Raw genomic sequence first — 14276 nt, forward strand, 5'->3', positions numbered from 1 at the left:
TCACCCATGCAAGTGTTGGTCACCGGTAGAAGTCTAGACTGTCTAGTATAAGAATAGCTATTTCAACAAATTCAACCTATTGTCAGTCTTGAAAAGAACCGGTCAAAATGACACGATTTTAGATCTTCTGTGAACATGTCACAAAAAATTCAAGAACATGCCACATCAGGCCTACTCTTAAGCACCAACATCACTATGTTAACTTATGTTATGTTATTTTTTATAATTTGATTTGAAGGCTTCGGGTATGCAGGTAGCACACCTCCCAGCCTGAGCACAACTGGGGTTTTGGACACTTCACTTGACTTCTAGATCTCTTTACCTCCTAGATAGCACTTTCACAGCCAGTGTGGCAGTAAATTGTGAAAAGAAAAATTATAATTAGGCTTTTTTATATTCACAGCCTGGCCACCACATTGCAGCTAAGCAGATATTGACCAAGAAGACAGATGGCATCACCACCTCCAAGAGCTGAGGACAGCTCCCACGGAAGAGACAGGCCCTCCAGTCTTGTGCGGAATTCTCTTTGTTGGTTGATGAACAGCGTGCAGTGCAGGATGAGGTGTCTGATTGTGCCCTCTACATTACATACCTACTGGACAATTACTGGAGTCTGCTAAGTTGAATCTGGCCAGAGGAACATTAACACCAGCATGCCCCAGGCACAGACATGACACAGCGCATTCAACGGAATGTGGTAGTGATCCATAGTCCACATAGGATATCTCAGATCCCAAGCTTCTTCGGAAGGTGCTCTTTCCTGTTTCTTGCATGTTGGCTGACCATTGGCGTTCCCACTCTTGAACAGTGAGTGACTTCAAGGTGCAGATCCACTCCTCAAAGCACAGTTGAGATCTTGCTGTGCGGTTAGAATGTGCAACGTTTGCTACCCTATCTGCCACCTCATTCCCACGAATACCGCTGTGTCCTCTGATCCAGCAAATGCTACCCTATCTGCCACCTCATTCCCACGAATACTGCTGTGTCCTCTGATCCAGCAAATTACCACTTTGTCTAGTCCCTTGACAAGCATCAACTCCTGTATCTTGAAGACAATTTCGCAATATGAGTGCCCAGAAGAGTAGGATAAAAGCTGCAAAGCAGACCTTGAATCTGATAAAATCAAAACTGGCTCGTTCCTCATTGATACATCCTCAGTGGCCAGCTGCATGGCTTTGTATATTGCAAACAGTTCAGCGCCAAGGACTGTGTGCTCTCTTCTAAGTGACCAGCCAGTTGCCATGTTTGCGAAGTGCAAACCGCGATTTTTTAATCAAACAAAAATTTATGACATTCGAGCCGCGAGATTTCATACCTACTGAAATTATATGATATTAGAGCCGCAATATTTCAGACAAAAATAGGACTTTTCCAGACTAGCTTATAGGACTCAAAAATGAACTTGAGGGAGAGTCTAAAAAACTCTCTGCTTTGCCACTATGCCAAGGGCCAAGGGCATGCGGCCTTGCGAAGGGTCAAGACCGCGGACCGCCACACGGCGGTGGACCAACATAAGTACCTCTCTTCATAGACTTCCACTATGGCACAGGTCGTTAAAATGACAATATAAATTCCCGCGCACCTGGCACATCTTCCTGACCATGGCGTGCTGGCCACTGGTTTACTCTTGCAGTTTTGCTTAGCCATATTAGCAAGCTTCAATTACAACCATTACTTTCAGTATTCACAAGTTAATTTTAGAGAGCATTATGACTGAAACTAACACTACATTTGTTCCCTCACCTTTGGAAGCTGCTACTAAATCTCTAACTTCCTTCGTGAGAGTTTTGATTGCTTGACTTGTCTTATCTAACTCTTTTTCGTGTGCTTGGAGTTTTTGACGAAAGTATGGGCTATCAGTCAGACAGTCCATATACTCAAGGGGCATAAGACCCATCCTGAATCATAACTTTTTCCACTTCCTACTCACTAATTCTTATCACCATGACAGAAAGTGTGGCACAACATACGACGAACACAACACCATCGCTATCTGAGTCATACTGACTTAGCGAGAGAAAATTTCATCAGGAGAGCAGTCGTCACATTTTCATGGACAAATTTTACCCTAAAGTAAATGAATGTACCTCAAATCTAGTTGATCATTGTTTATAATCTATTAAAATTTAACTTCAAAAATTACGCTTTCATTATTTAATTGAAATTACTTATAACACGTTGCTTCTAAATTTATTTCGAGAAAATGTTTAATTTATTCGCTAAACGGTATTCCAAAATTTGAATCCCAAATGGCTACCCATGCATAGTTCTCTAAATAGATCGTCATTTATTCTTATTGTATAGAATACATTCATCTACAATAAAATATAGGCAGATTTCATTGAAGACCAGAGAATTCGTTTAATCGACAATTTTCTTATTAGTTTTTTCAATAGATCGAACAACATTTTTCGTTGACACTGGTAAATCGAAAATCAAAGTAGCTATGGACATTGTTATTTCTTTATCAACGTTTCCAATGTATCAATCATTCAATATCAAGTTACAAGACGCATATAGTGATGAAATTTGAATTTGGGAGAAATCATGTAAATAGGATACTCCTCATAAATTTGAAACAAGAACCAACACCAGGGGCCACGGCTATAAACTAAAAAAAAAACTGCGCTGCAACTTCTCTACGCGACAACATTTCTCGCTTCGAATCACCGACGCGTTCAAGAACAGACTAGATAAAGCTATGGAAAAATATAGGTACAGATTTGAAGTGCCTAATTCCATATCGAACCCGGTGGAAGTCTAGTAACTACTCCAAACTATCGTCAGTCATGAAAATATCCGGTCAAATGAAATGATATTAGATCTTCTGTGAACAAGGCACGAAAAGGAAAAGAATCGGCGACAGGCCACATCAGGCCTACACTTCAACGCCGAGATCAATATGTTATGTTATGTTAAATCAAATTGTTAGAAATAATTACAAAATCACAAATATGCAGATAATCAGGAATTAAAACACCGAAAATTACTCCGAAAACAGTCTCAAGGTTCTGACAAGGCGTTCGACCTTGAAAAGCAAGATCAGCGTATATCTAAAATAAGTCACAGTAACGTCGACCACTTTGTAACTCATCTGAAAAAATTAAATCAGCTTGCAACTCTCTAGAATGCCACGTNGTCACTTCATCTCTTTGAGATGCTAACGCTGTTTCTTTCGAGCCAGCTTCAGCGGGCTGGACATCTGAGACCTTCCACCCCTTGTGGGTAATGACCTATTTTTGATTTGAGAAACTTTTTATAATTGAGACCTTCCACCTCTTTGGTGATGTTCAAAATGACTTTCGGTGCGAGATAGCAAAATAGCTGAAGCGCTAGGAAACCTCTGGCCACTAAACTAACTAACTAACGTATTCACCATAGGACTTGAAAGGAAGCCGTCATAACCAACCCTACAATTTCTTTCCCTTAAAAGGCACTATACCTCACAAAACCAACCTAAAGCACGTAATCTAATTCTGCTATCTACCAAAGTGCCATCAAACAAGGCCGCGCGACGACGGCCTTCACACCTGTCCACGATGCTCATTACTGGGAGTATCCGAAAATGCTCATATAATGTTGTGGTTCGAGACAAGTTTGAAGACATATTCCGAGGGCCTCAAAGAACTCAGAGCGTCAACACAATGCGCATTACTAATTTTTAGCTATTCATATTAATGCCGGTAGTAAGACTTCGCGCATAAAAAAAAAACATTCGAACGTATGTACGAACAACAGCATTAACATCGCCAATGCTATTTGTATGTAATGTCTTGATAACTGGTGATAACATCAGAACATGGAGGATTGTAGCAAAATAATTTTTTTATGTCTATTCCAGCCCGTCTCTGCTGGTGCTCGTTCGTTGAAACAAAGGAATATAAAATAAACACGGATTCTCAAACAGTACAAACATGTGTTTATTCCTTTTTACAACATGATGCATCATCCTCATCATCACTCTCATCCTCCTCATCATCATCTTCATCATCATCATCGTCTTCGTCATCATCGTAGTCCTGGAAGCTGTAGCCTGAGGCTGCCCCCGCAGCGTCGTCGTCGTCGCTGGCGTCTCGCTCCTCCGCGTAGTTGCCTTGCTGCCGTCCGTACTTGTGAGCGCGCGCTGCAAGCAACCACAGCTTTAGTAATGCATTGCGCTTAGAAAATCTAATTTTTGTACAGCTGACCCTGGGATGCTTACATGCAACTCATGGTGAATTTCTCTTGACAACACACCACTGACAACTGCCACTTCATCACAACACAAATGAAACTAAATAGCAATAATCAATGTCTGTAACCTGGAAATCTATCATCATGCACTGTAACAACAGTCCACGAATAATGTATTAGAATTCGCTGCAAATACATGAGTGCCATTATGAGCATATTTCGTATTTAAAATAAGGCGTATTTTACACGCAGAAATGCGTACGTAAGCAACAAAGTATTTTGCAAACACTAATCTTTCAGCAAACCTGCGCCATTAATTCCAATTGATAATTATTGGTAACTTCTGTAAAATTAATCACATTGGAAGTGATGCAATAAATCAAAATAACTCTAAAACAAACATCGAAACCATTGAATTGGAACAAGTAGCAGTGCTGGTGGTGAAGTTGGGTGCCGCGTCTGCTCGATCAAGACGTTCTTCTAACTTCTTTCATAAAAATAATAAAATCATACAAACAAAATAGACAAATAAGCTGTCATTGATCTGACTACATTCAAGAGAATCCAAGTTGAACTAAAGGAATAAATCTGATTTTGAATAGTAACTGTCGATTATATTTTATCAATTGATAAGCATTATATTTTCAGCCACGTCTTTCCTATTCTAAATTCCCATTCACACCAAAAACTTCCTTCACATGTAATAGAAGCGAATTTCGATAGCATTCATGTTGTTATTAACAGCAATATTTACATTCTTGATAAAAAATATATTCAATTAATTGCTTAAAGAGAATTTGAATTGAATTAGTGGATATTTGGTCCATCAAATTTTTGAACAAAAAATATCAATTTTTAGAAAGTATTCTGAAGACCAATACTGCCGAACAAGTTTAAAATAACAAATCCAGCTGCAAAAGAATGAACAAAATACCAGAAAAATACCAATTTCCAAATCTTTTGAGAGAGAGAAAAAAAAGAGTCCCACTCACTGGACATGCTGAGCTCCTTGGTCTCCTCAGTGGGGAAGCCGCACTTGGGGCAGGGCGGCTTGGCCTTAGCGTCCTGCTTGACGCCCTTCCTCTTGACGTGCTCCTCGCAGTAGCAGATCTTGCAGCGCAGGCACGAGTGCTGGCCCAGACGACTGCACGACAGGCCTATAGCATCACAAGCATCATTCAGCATTGCCCAAATTATTGCAAATAATTATATTTCGTGATGAAATTTTGATACAAATAGATTATCAATCATCGCCTGAATATTGAGAAGCACAATTTTCTGCTATGAATATTGATTAAAAACGTTTTAGCAGCACAACAGATTATCCCCTACATTGGTAAAAAGATTAAAATACGTCCTCAGATGAAATGAAAGAATTACTGCTACGGAGCAGCAGGAGTCACATCACTAAAATTCTGCCACGCATGATAGCAATAAATAATTTCTGCTGAATTTGGCATGAGGAGTTACATCACAAAAACATGACCACACATCATACAAATAAAGAGTGTCAACTGCAGGGCAACAGAAGTCTCAACAGGTTCGGGGTGGGTAGTTAAAAGATTTTCAGAATATCTTCATACAAAGGGAAATGGATATTTAAGTCAATCTTGGATGTGCAAGCAAACAAGAGCAAATGAAGGCCACTGAAATGACGCTTACTGAAATATATTTTGAAAGACGCCAATATTAGCTCCACGATTGTAATAAAACGTGAAGAGGTGGAAATTCCCCAAGTCTGATAAACGTTGATTGGTATCAATAGATGTAGGAAACTTTCCTGGATTTGAAATAACCTGCATTTGTACTCACACTTGTATGACTCTTGCTCTAGCACCTGACATGAGGCCTGGTGCTCGAACTGGTCGTCCTCACACAGGTAGTTGTTGCAGAAGTTGCAGTTAAATATTCTGCCTCCGTGGCTCCACACCTGTAACACGTCAACAGTCAATGTTGATCTTGTGTAGCAGTACCGGTTCCTGTGACGGGCTCAAAGCTTGAAATTCAAAAGGGAAATTTTATGAAAGAAGTAATGTTAACGAGATTGAAAATTTGCTATTGGTGATGTGGTCCGTTGGTCCTACATTGTTTCTCTGGCAACCGCACTGTAATTGATTTCTAAAAAGGTAATAAAACAGCACAGAGTAAACATGAAGCATACTTGGTATACTGAAAGGATATATTGTTTGTTTTACAATGGCATTCTTAGATCATATACAATTAGTAAAGTTCAGAATATGCATATATTAAAGAGCACTATTTAGGATATTGAAATAACCTAAGTAAATTAGAATATTTAAATTAATGAATGTAGTAAGAAGGAGTGTAATCAAAGGAGCACGAGAATGACGCTCGAGTACCAAGTAATTGCAGTCACTTTAGCTTTGAGGAAATTCTATGATTTGCCTCCACAGATTTCCTCAGACCTAGAATTATGGAGTATGGTAATCGAATGGAGTAAAAAATCTAATATCTGGAATAGCAGCACAATACACAAATTGGCTTGTGGTAGATGGATTTTTTTGCAAAATAAAAAAAATCACTAACCCTGAATTTTATACGAGAAAGTCAGAGTTTCAAAACTGATTGTGTTCAATTTTCAATATCTTTCAATCCATCCTACTACAAATCTATCTCGCAAAATCTAGCCAGCAAGAAGTGCAAATACAAACCAAACTCTTGAAGGCTTCACTTTAAATGTTTTAACTTGTGTTTACATAACGGTGGTTCCATGGGTAGGCATAGATGAACTAAATTGCAATGCAACTGCAAAAGAACATTTTCATGCCGTAAACCTCACGGTCAGAAATACTGTATAATGACTTTAATAATTGAATATTTTCCTGCCCAGATAAACTTACAACCAATGACGCTACAGGTATTTCGAAAAATGAAAAAAGGGTGTGCAGAACTGTAAAGCGTGAATACTACTGCAGAAAAAAAAATAATAAAAAAATCATGTAAATAATATTTCAGAGCACAAAACTCCTATATTTTTCAAATAAAGTGACCATGTCAACAAAACACCTTTAAGAGGTCAAGAAGAACTTCAGAAACCAGTTCCGGTTCTAATCAGGACAACTGGGAGAGGAAAACTTTGAGAGTATCTTGTTGAAAAAGACGGGTTGAAAATGTCGGCATGGTAACAATTACATGCAAATATACGCAAAGGTCAACAGGAAAATGTGCGTTTAAGTCAACGACAAGCTAACTCACGTCTCTCTCACACTCTATACAGCACGCATCAGTGAGGGGGCAGCTGCATGCATGTGTCTGTAGGCACTTCCTGGCGTGGCAGATCCAAGTCTCGCAGAAGTCACATATGGCGCCCTGAAACACAAGCAAAATTCAGACTATCAAAACTCTTAAGAATACAAGATAATATCCAATTGCATAAAGTTTCTTGAAAACAATTTATTCTGATGACATAACTCAAAAAAATTAATGATACAAATAGCTAAATATATTTGCATTGCCCATAGCATTTCTAACAAAGAATTGAAGTTTATAGGAAGAAATAGTTTTTCATTGTATCCAAGAATAGACAAGACCTAAACCAGTTGAATAAATCATTAAACTAAGCTGCTAGAGTTAGAAAATTATTTTCATAAAAATTGTATCATCACTGGAGTCAAATTGAATTTAAAATATTGATTGATATGTATATAAGAGGAAAAAATTCTGTAATGAAGTTTTTTCCAGAATTAAATCAATTTTTAGGTTATTATTTTATTTTTCATTAACTTCTATCACTTATACTCCTTCACAGAATCTTGAATAACAAATAAGTTCTGCATTAATTGTAGCCTGGTTACAATTGGTTCTCAACTTTCTAGCATACTTTCTCTTTAAACACAATTTTTAGAGGTCTTTTGATGGACAAGCTATGTTTAAGTGAAGATTGATTATTCCAGCAATTATGGAATGGACAGATGAAGTATCACCATAACCATGCCTGTGGTAAAATGACCAAGCATTGTATGAGGCAAGAAACAATAATGCTGACTTCAGTAGAAATTTGGGCAGCTTTTGAAGAAAATCTAAACATAAACTATGTCTTGCAAGTCTTTGAGAATGTTGCACATTTTCCACTATTTTGACTCACCTGTTGCATTTTTCACATTCCTGCAAATAAAAGCGAACAGTTAGTAATTATTTAACTGTTTATTTATTTAACCTATGATATTTGCTCAACAAATTCTGGTATAAATATATGTCAATACAAGTTTTAATACTTCACCTTAGAATTAAGCCTTAGGCATGCAAAAATAACTCAAGAAAAAAGTATAAATAAATAGAAACAAGTTTTAAATGATGACCCTAACAAAAAATTAAAATATTAATACAAACCATGGCAAAGTTACATGGCTGCTCAGCCAGAGAACGACTAGCCAGTCCTTTTCTTAGCTCTTTTTGTATTAACTTCTGACGCTCTGCTTTCTTGCGCTGGCCTGTTTTCTTTTTAGGCATTATGTATACAACTAAGAACCTGAAAACTAAAATGAATATTAAATTTAGATTTCAGATAGTCTTATAATTTACATTGTTAGAGGCCACATTTAGAGATGCGACGTAAAAAAAACACTCATGTTTTTTTAATAAAAAACAATTTTTTTAATAAAAAACATCAGCCTAGAAAAAACATGTTTTTTATTGTTTTTTTTTTGAGAAAAACATAAATAAATGCAAATAAATCCATAATCACTTTACCTGAGGGCCACAGGATGATAGGTGACAGGTCTATGCTGTAGGTATCTTAAAATTCCTAATATCATTGAATGACAGCGAAGTCATTTGTATTGCATCATAGCTACTTGCCTATTGCATCATCTTTCAATAAACATAGCAGGTGCAGGCTGCCAGGCGGCGCCGCATCCCGCGCGGCTTGTTAAATCGTCCTTGCATATTGCATCATCTTTTATTTGACATTGTTCCAGCCTTCCAGGCCGCCAGTCAGTGAGCTGCGCAGGTTATTGCGTCATCCTTGTATATTGCATCTTCTTTTAGTTAACATTGTTGCAGGCCGACTAGCAACTAGCATGCCATGTGTTAATGGTGGCAAACTTTTTGGAGAGATTGCAGACTACCGATCAAAACAGAAACTATTTCATAAGCCATACATCTGGAATGCTGTGAAACACACCACACCATCGACTTGGTGGTCTGGCTTGTGTGGCTCCACTGAACTATCAAAAATCGCCAGTCAGATACTGAACTTGCCTCCCACAAGTGCAGCTGTTGAACGCTCGTTCAGCAGGCACTCGCACGTGCACTCAGCGAAGCGGAATAGATTGACAGCAGAGAGGGCGGGCAAATTGGTGTATATAGGGCATAACCTACAATTGATCGACGATGCCGATAATGAACCTGCTGCATTGCCATCAGCCTCAGAAAAATGGCCGCAATTGTTAACAACTGCAGGCTTAAACCAAGAGCATCAAAACGAGTCAGACAGTGACACTGACAGCCATATGGACATGGATGATGTTCATGACCCTGATGGAGATCAACAAGAAGATACTCTTCCAAGTCTTGGTGATACAGTGATAAGTGATAGTGACTCTGAGTGAATCATGCCTCACGAGTCATGGTGAGTGATGCCGACTCGATGAGGCACGTGACCCACGTCACATACCACAAGTGACTTCAATATGTTTACTTGAAATGGAGTACTTTTTTTAGATGCTTTTATTTTTTCTACAGATTTTGATATCAGAGTCTGGTATCTGGTTGGGAGGGACTGAGTCATAGTCTTAGACTCATAGGTCATGGTGAGTGACTGAAAATGGAATGCTTTGAAAATATTTATTTTTTGTATTTTTTGCATACTTTGATTTTTGAGTACAATAAGGAAATGAAAAATTTGTTTATTTACCCTTTTAAGCTTTGAACTAGAAGTATTAGGCTTGATAAATTATAAATCACACATGAGATATGTTAAATAAGATTTAAAAACACATCATTTCAATGTATATTAAGGGTATAGATATATTGATCCCAAATAAATACACAAAAGAAAAAAAACAATAAAAAACAAAAAAAAAAAACACATAAAAAAATTTTTTTTACTAAAAAAACACTCTGGAAAAAAAAAACATTTTTTTTTTGCATCTCTAGCCACATTTTGGCAGGTACATTATTTATTTGGTGTTTTAAGGCATTTTGCATTAATTTCTAGGCATTTTCTCTCCTTTCATTTTCTGCAGTGCTTGACTGCTAAACAAATGACAGCTAGTTAAAGTCAAATAGTGCACATGAATGTGTGGCACTACCCATTACTAGTCTTATGGAACAAGTCAGTTTTACATGGTTCTGCACACCTTGCATCCGTACTGAGCTGCTACTCACACATGAGCCTGTTTTCTACCCATGCAGGCACCTGACTTCATAGCTGATCTGCAGTTAAAGCTTAGCTTGGCTCTAAAATAGGTGAGTCAAGGGGAAAACATTTGCCATACATCTCAATCCTAAATTTTAAGATTAAAGATACCTGTAAATACTTGTACCGTCAACCAGGGCTACTCGGGATGGGCGGCGTAAAACTGTTTTAGTAGCAAAACTCATTGGAATATTGCAAAACTAAATATAGTGGCATAAAGGTCAACATTTTTCCTATCTATGTAGTATAAAGGAAGTTCGAAAATACTACATTTACTAGCTTTGAAAAATTCCTGAAAAAATGGTGAAAAATTATATTTTGAAAAGTTACTTCTGCTAAGGTCTGTAGTAAAAAAAATATTTGCCGTATTAAATAATTTTGCTTAGAAATAATATACGTTTAAAAATTACTTTTTAAAGACAACACTTCCAAAGAATCCAGTATCTCCAATCTTACAGATGTACAATGAATTTCTCATCTAATTTTCAAAAATTAAAAAAATTAAAACCGCTATCTAGACCGAGATTGTAAGACCAGTCGTCACTCTGGGGTCACCATTGAAGAGGAGTAGAACGGAAACAATATTTTATTTGAGTTTTGATTACTCCTCCTACTTCTTAGACCTCAGATGAGGTCTATACCAAATTTATCGGGGAATTTTCACTGTTCCCTTTACCACATTTTACTGATTCTGTTTATTGATAGGAAAATTCCCCGATAAATTCGGTATAGACCTCATCTGAGGTCTGAGAAGTAGGAGGAGTAATTAAAACTCAAATAAATATTGTTTCTGTTCTACTCCTCTTCAATATATCAATAAAGGAAAAATAAGTAAAAATCACAGAAAATGTCATTTATTCTACCTCTACATCATCTACAATGAAAGAGGAGGACTTCAGAGTACTGTTAGTAATAGATGAGTACGCTCTGCATGCTTCAAATATTTTAAAATGAAGTTCTATTCCAAGTGTCCTGAGTAGCCCCGTTCGACGGGGCTATTTGGGACACTCTTTTTTTGCTTCTGGCACCTTACAAATAGCATATGGAATTTTTTTGGATAAGCCATGTGATAGCCCTTGCAAAGAGCTTTGAAATGAGCCTAAACTTGTTTATGAAATGTTTCATGGTAAGAAGTTATGAATGAAAAACTTTTGAAATCATCCCGAGTAGCCCTGGTTGACAGTACCATCCTTTTACATTGTGGGTTTTAGAGCATACAAGACCAGCTGTGTCTAAGGTAGGGTAATGATTCTGTGTTTCAAGTGTTTTAATTTTTGGATCATTTTTTTTTTTGTGATCCTGTTCCTTGCATTTTTGCAGATGGGCTAGTTCAGAATGAGTGTTAGGTAAATTTTGCAAGTTCTGGAGTTTTGGGCTACTTTTGTTTTGTGCCACATAACTGGAATTCATAAGTCATAACTTGCGCTAACAATTCTTGTGAATGTCCTAATTATTTCTTTAAATCCCAAGCTTGTTATACACTTTTTTTGTGGCTTCGTGTAACCTTATTAGTTAAAATTCAATCATTCACTTTAATATTTTCTATTATGCAATTGTAAAATATTAAGTAAAAAATATTATCAATTTTCAAGCATGAACAATATTTATATAATTCATGAATAGTTGGTTAGTGAGTTTAGTGGCCACTAGCGCTTCAGCTATTTAGCTATCTCACACTGAAAGTCAAGATGATAGATGAACATCACCAAAAAGGAGGAAGGTCTCAATTTTCAAAAGTTTCTCAAATCAAAAACTGTTCATCACCCACAAGGGGCGGAAGGTCTCAATTGTCCAGCCCACTGAAGCTGGCTTGAAAGAAGCAGCATTAGCATCTCACAGAGACGAAGTGACAGGTGAAAATAATAGAAACAAAGACACTTGAACATGAGTCATGAGGTTGCTTACAGTTACAAGGGACGTGGGCCGCTTGCACGAGAGAGACAGATAAGGGAAATGTAAGGAATCCTACCTTGCTACCTACATAATAACTTAACCCCACAACTGAGACCCGTAGTCAGACACATGGTGCAATTCTATAGGTTATTCAAAAGAACCTGGTCTTATGTCATTTTGAACCGATCAATACTTCTTTACGGACCAAGGACCGATCATGTAACACAACCTTACCCGGCAAAAGCTTTCTTGCTTCTGAAGAAAGGGGCGGTTTGTCAGCTGAGCTGACACTGGCCGTGGGCGGGCCTTATTTGAATTTGAACACATGCATCCATTTGAAATCCTAGACCCATAGGGCCATAGTATACGAGTCAAAGAGAGATGTGTATAAGAGACAGCTAAAATATAAATTGTTGGTAATTCTAATGGTGCATAATTTATAAATTGAAGGTTTGGCAGAGCTCACTCATGACTAACCTGAATAAGGTCCAAGATGCCTAATTCACTCTCAGACGAGTCCACACAGAAAACAAAGTACAGTGTGGCATAGTGTCGGTNCAGACTCAGACAGTCAGACACCCCTAGCTCAGTGGTGGGGCGCTCAGGAACAATCCCCTAGGAACACGAAATCCCATAGGACTTCTGACGAGAACAGACACCCGTCAGAAGTTCACCCTGAGGGGTAATTTCTGAATAATAGCAATTCAATTAATGACAGTTATGACACTGATACTTATATAATCTTATGCTAATAGTAATAGGGTCATTGAAAAATTGTGAATTGTGTTTAGACTGTGCCAGTGGGCAAGAGTAGCCAGTCATGCCTCAGCTTCATGTTATGGCCAGGCCAGCATCACTGCATCAGGTGACCTGCTAGTGCTAGGGGACTAGCTAGGGGTAAGCTGCCAAGCTCTTACCTAGAATTCCATTCTTATAATAATAATGTAATTAAATATTTCAAAGTGCAACTGTCCAAACTGAATTACTGCTTGCTCTCAAATCTCAATAATCTTTTAATATTGTTTTATGCTATTTTGTCATTGTCAGTGCTATGCTGTTATGTCTTTATTGAGTTTATTCCAACAATCATCACCCATCATGACCCATGCATTACATAGTGGCAAACCAGAGCTTTTTTAGAATCAGTTCATTTTTAATTTCCTCATTTACTCAAGATTTAAACCAATTTCTTATGTATGATAATGCTGGTATCCAGGATAGTGAGGATACTTTATTGGTTTACTTATAAGACTCAAAAATGAACTTGAGGGAGAGTATAAAAAACTCTCTGCTTTGCCACTATGCCATGCAATGATGCAAGTGTTGGTCACCGGACTCACCGCTCACCGGTAGAAGTCCAGACTCAGTAGACTGTGTAGCTACTAGCTAGTATAGCTATTTCAACAAAATCAACCTATCGTGAGTCTTGAAAATATCCGGTCAAATGACACGATTTTAGATCTTCTGTGAACAAGTCACAAAAAATTCAAGAATATACCACATCAGGCCTACTCTTAAGCGCCGACATCACTATGTTAACAGTTAACTTACGTTATACATATTATTACATGTATTTTCATTATGTCATGAGTGTAGAACACGTGGCTTCTTCTTCTTTCTTTGCAGGGTGTCCACTTGGAGTGGACTTAAAGCCGCAGGTCTGCCAGATGGATGACCGTTGGGCCTGAGAGCTTATAGCTTGGGGTTTTCAGCTTCTTTGTTGTTGTGTACGGCTTGAAGGTGAAGAAGTAGTCGGAAGATAACCACTCGTTACACCTGGACTCAGCAGAAAGTTTCAGCGTCGAGTGTCAATGATCCTTGAAGGATCTAT

At 37.8% G+C, this 14276-nt stretch overlaps 1 protein-coding gene across 1 annotated transcript; it reads right to left on the reverse strand.

Moving 5' to 3' along the window:
- Window positions 1–3900: 3900 nt before the first annotated feature.
- On the reverse strand, window positions 3901–8715 carry LOC108682796 (zinc finger protein 330 homolog). Its single transcript, XM_018172036.2, has 7 exons — window positions 8524–8715; window positions 8279–8298; window positions 7933–7945; window positions 7390–7503; window positions 5986–6103; window positions 5166–5330; window positions 3901–4123 (listed from the first exon to the last, which is right to left on the reverse strand). Exons 1-7 carry the CDS (start codon window positions 8641–8643, stop codon window positions 3921–3923), a joined length of 753 nt encoding a protein of 250 aa, XP_018027525.1. The 5' UTR covers window positions 8644–8715; the 3' UTR covers window positions 3901–3920.
- Window positions 8716–14276: the final 5561 nt, after the last annotated feature.

This window comes from Hyalella azteca, unplaced genomic scaffold, assembly GCF_000764305.2.
Source record: "Hyalella azteca isolate HAZT.00-mixed unplaced genomic scaffold, Hazt_2.0.2 contig12609, whole genome shotgun sequence".
NCBI lineage: Eukaryota > Metazoa > Arthropoda > Malacostraca > Amphipoda > Hyalellidae > Hyalella > Hyalella azteca.

Coding starts and splice junctions, on each gene's coding strand:
- LOC108682796 (XM_018172036.2), bottom strand. CDS start 8,643: ATGCCTAAAAAGAAAACAGGCCAGCGCAAGAAAGCAGAGCGTCAGAAG. Junction 8,299..8,523: donor AGCCATGTAACTTTGCCATG/GTTTGTATTAAT, acceptor TTTTATTTGCAG/GAATGTGAAAAATGCAACAG. Junction 4,124..5,165: donor CAAGGAGCTCAGCATGTCCA/GTGAGTGGGACT, acceptor GGTTGCTTGCAG/CGCGCGCTCACAAGTACGGA.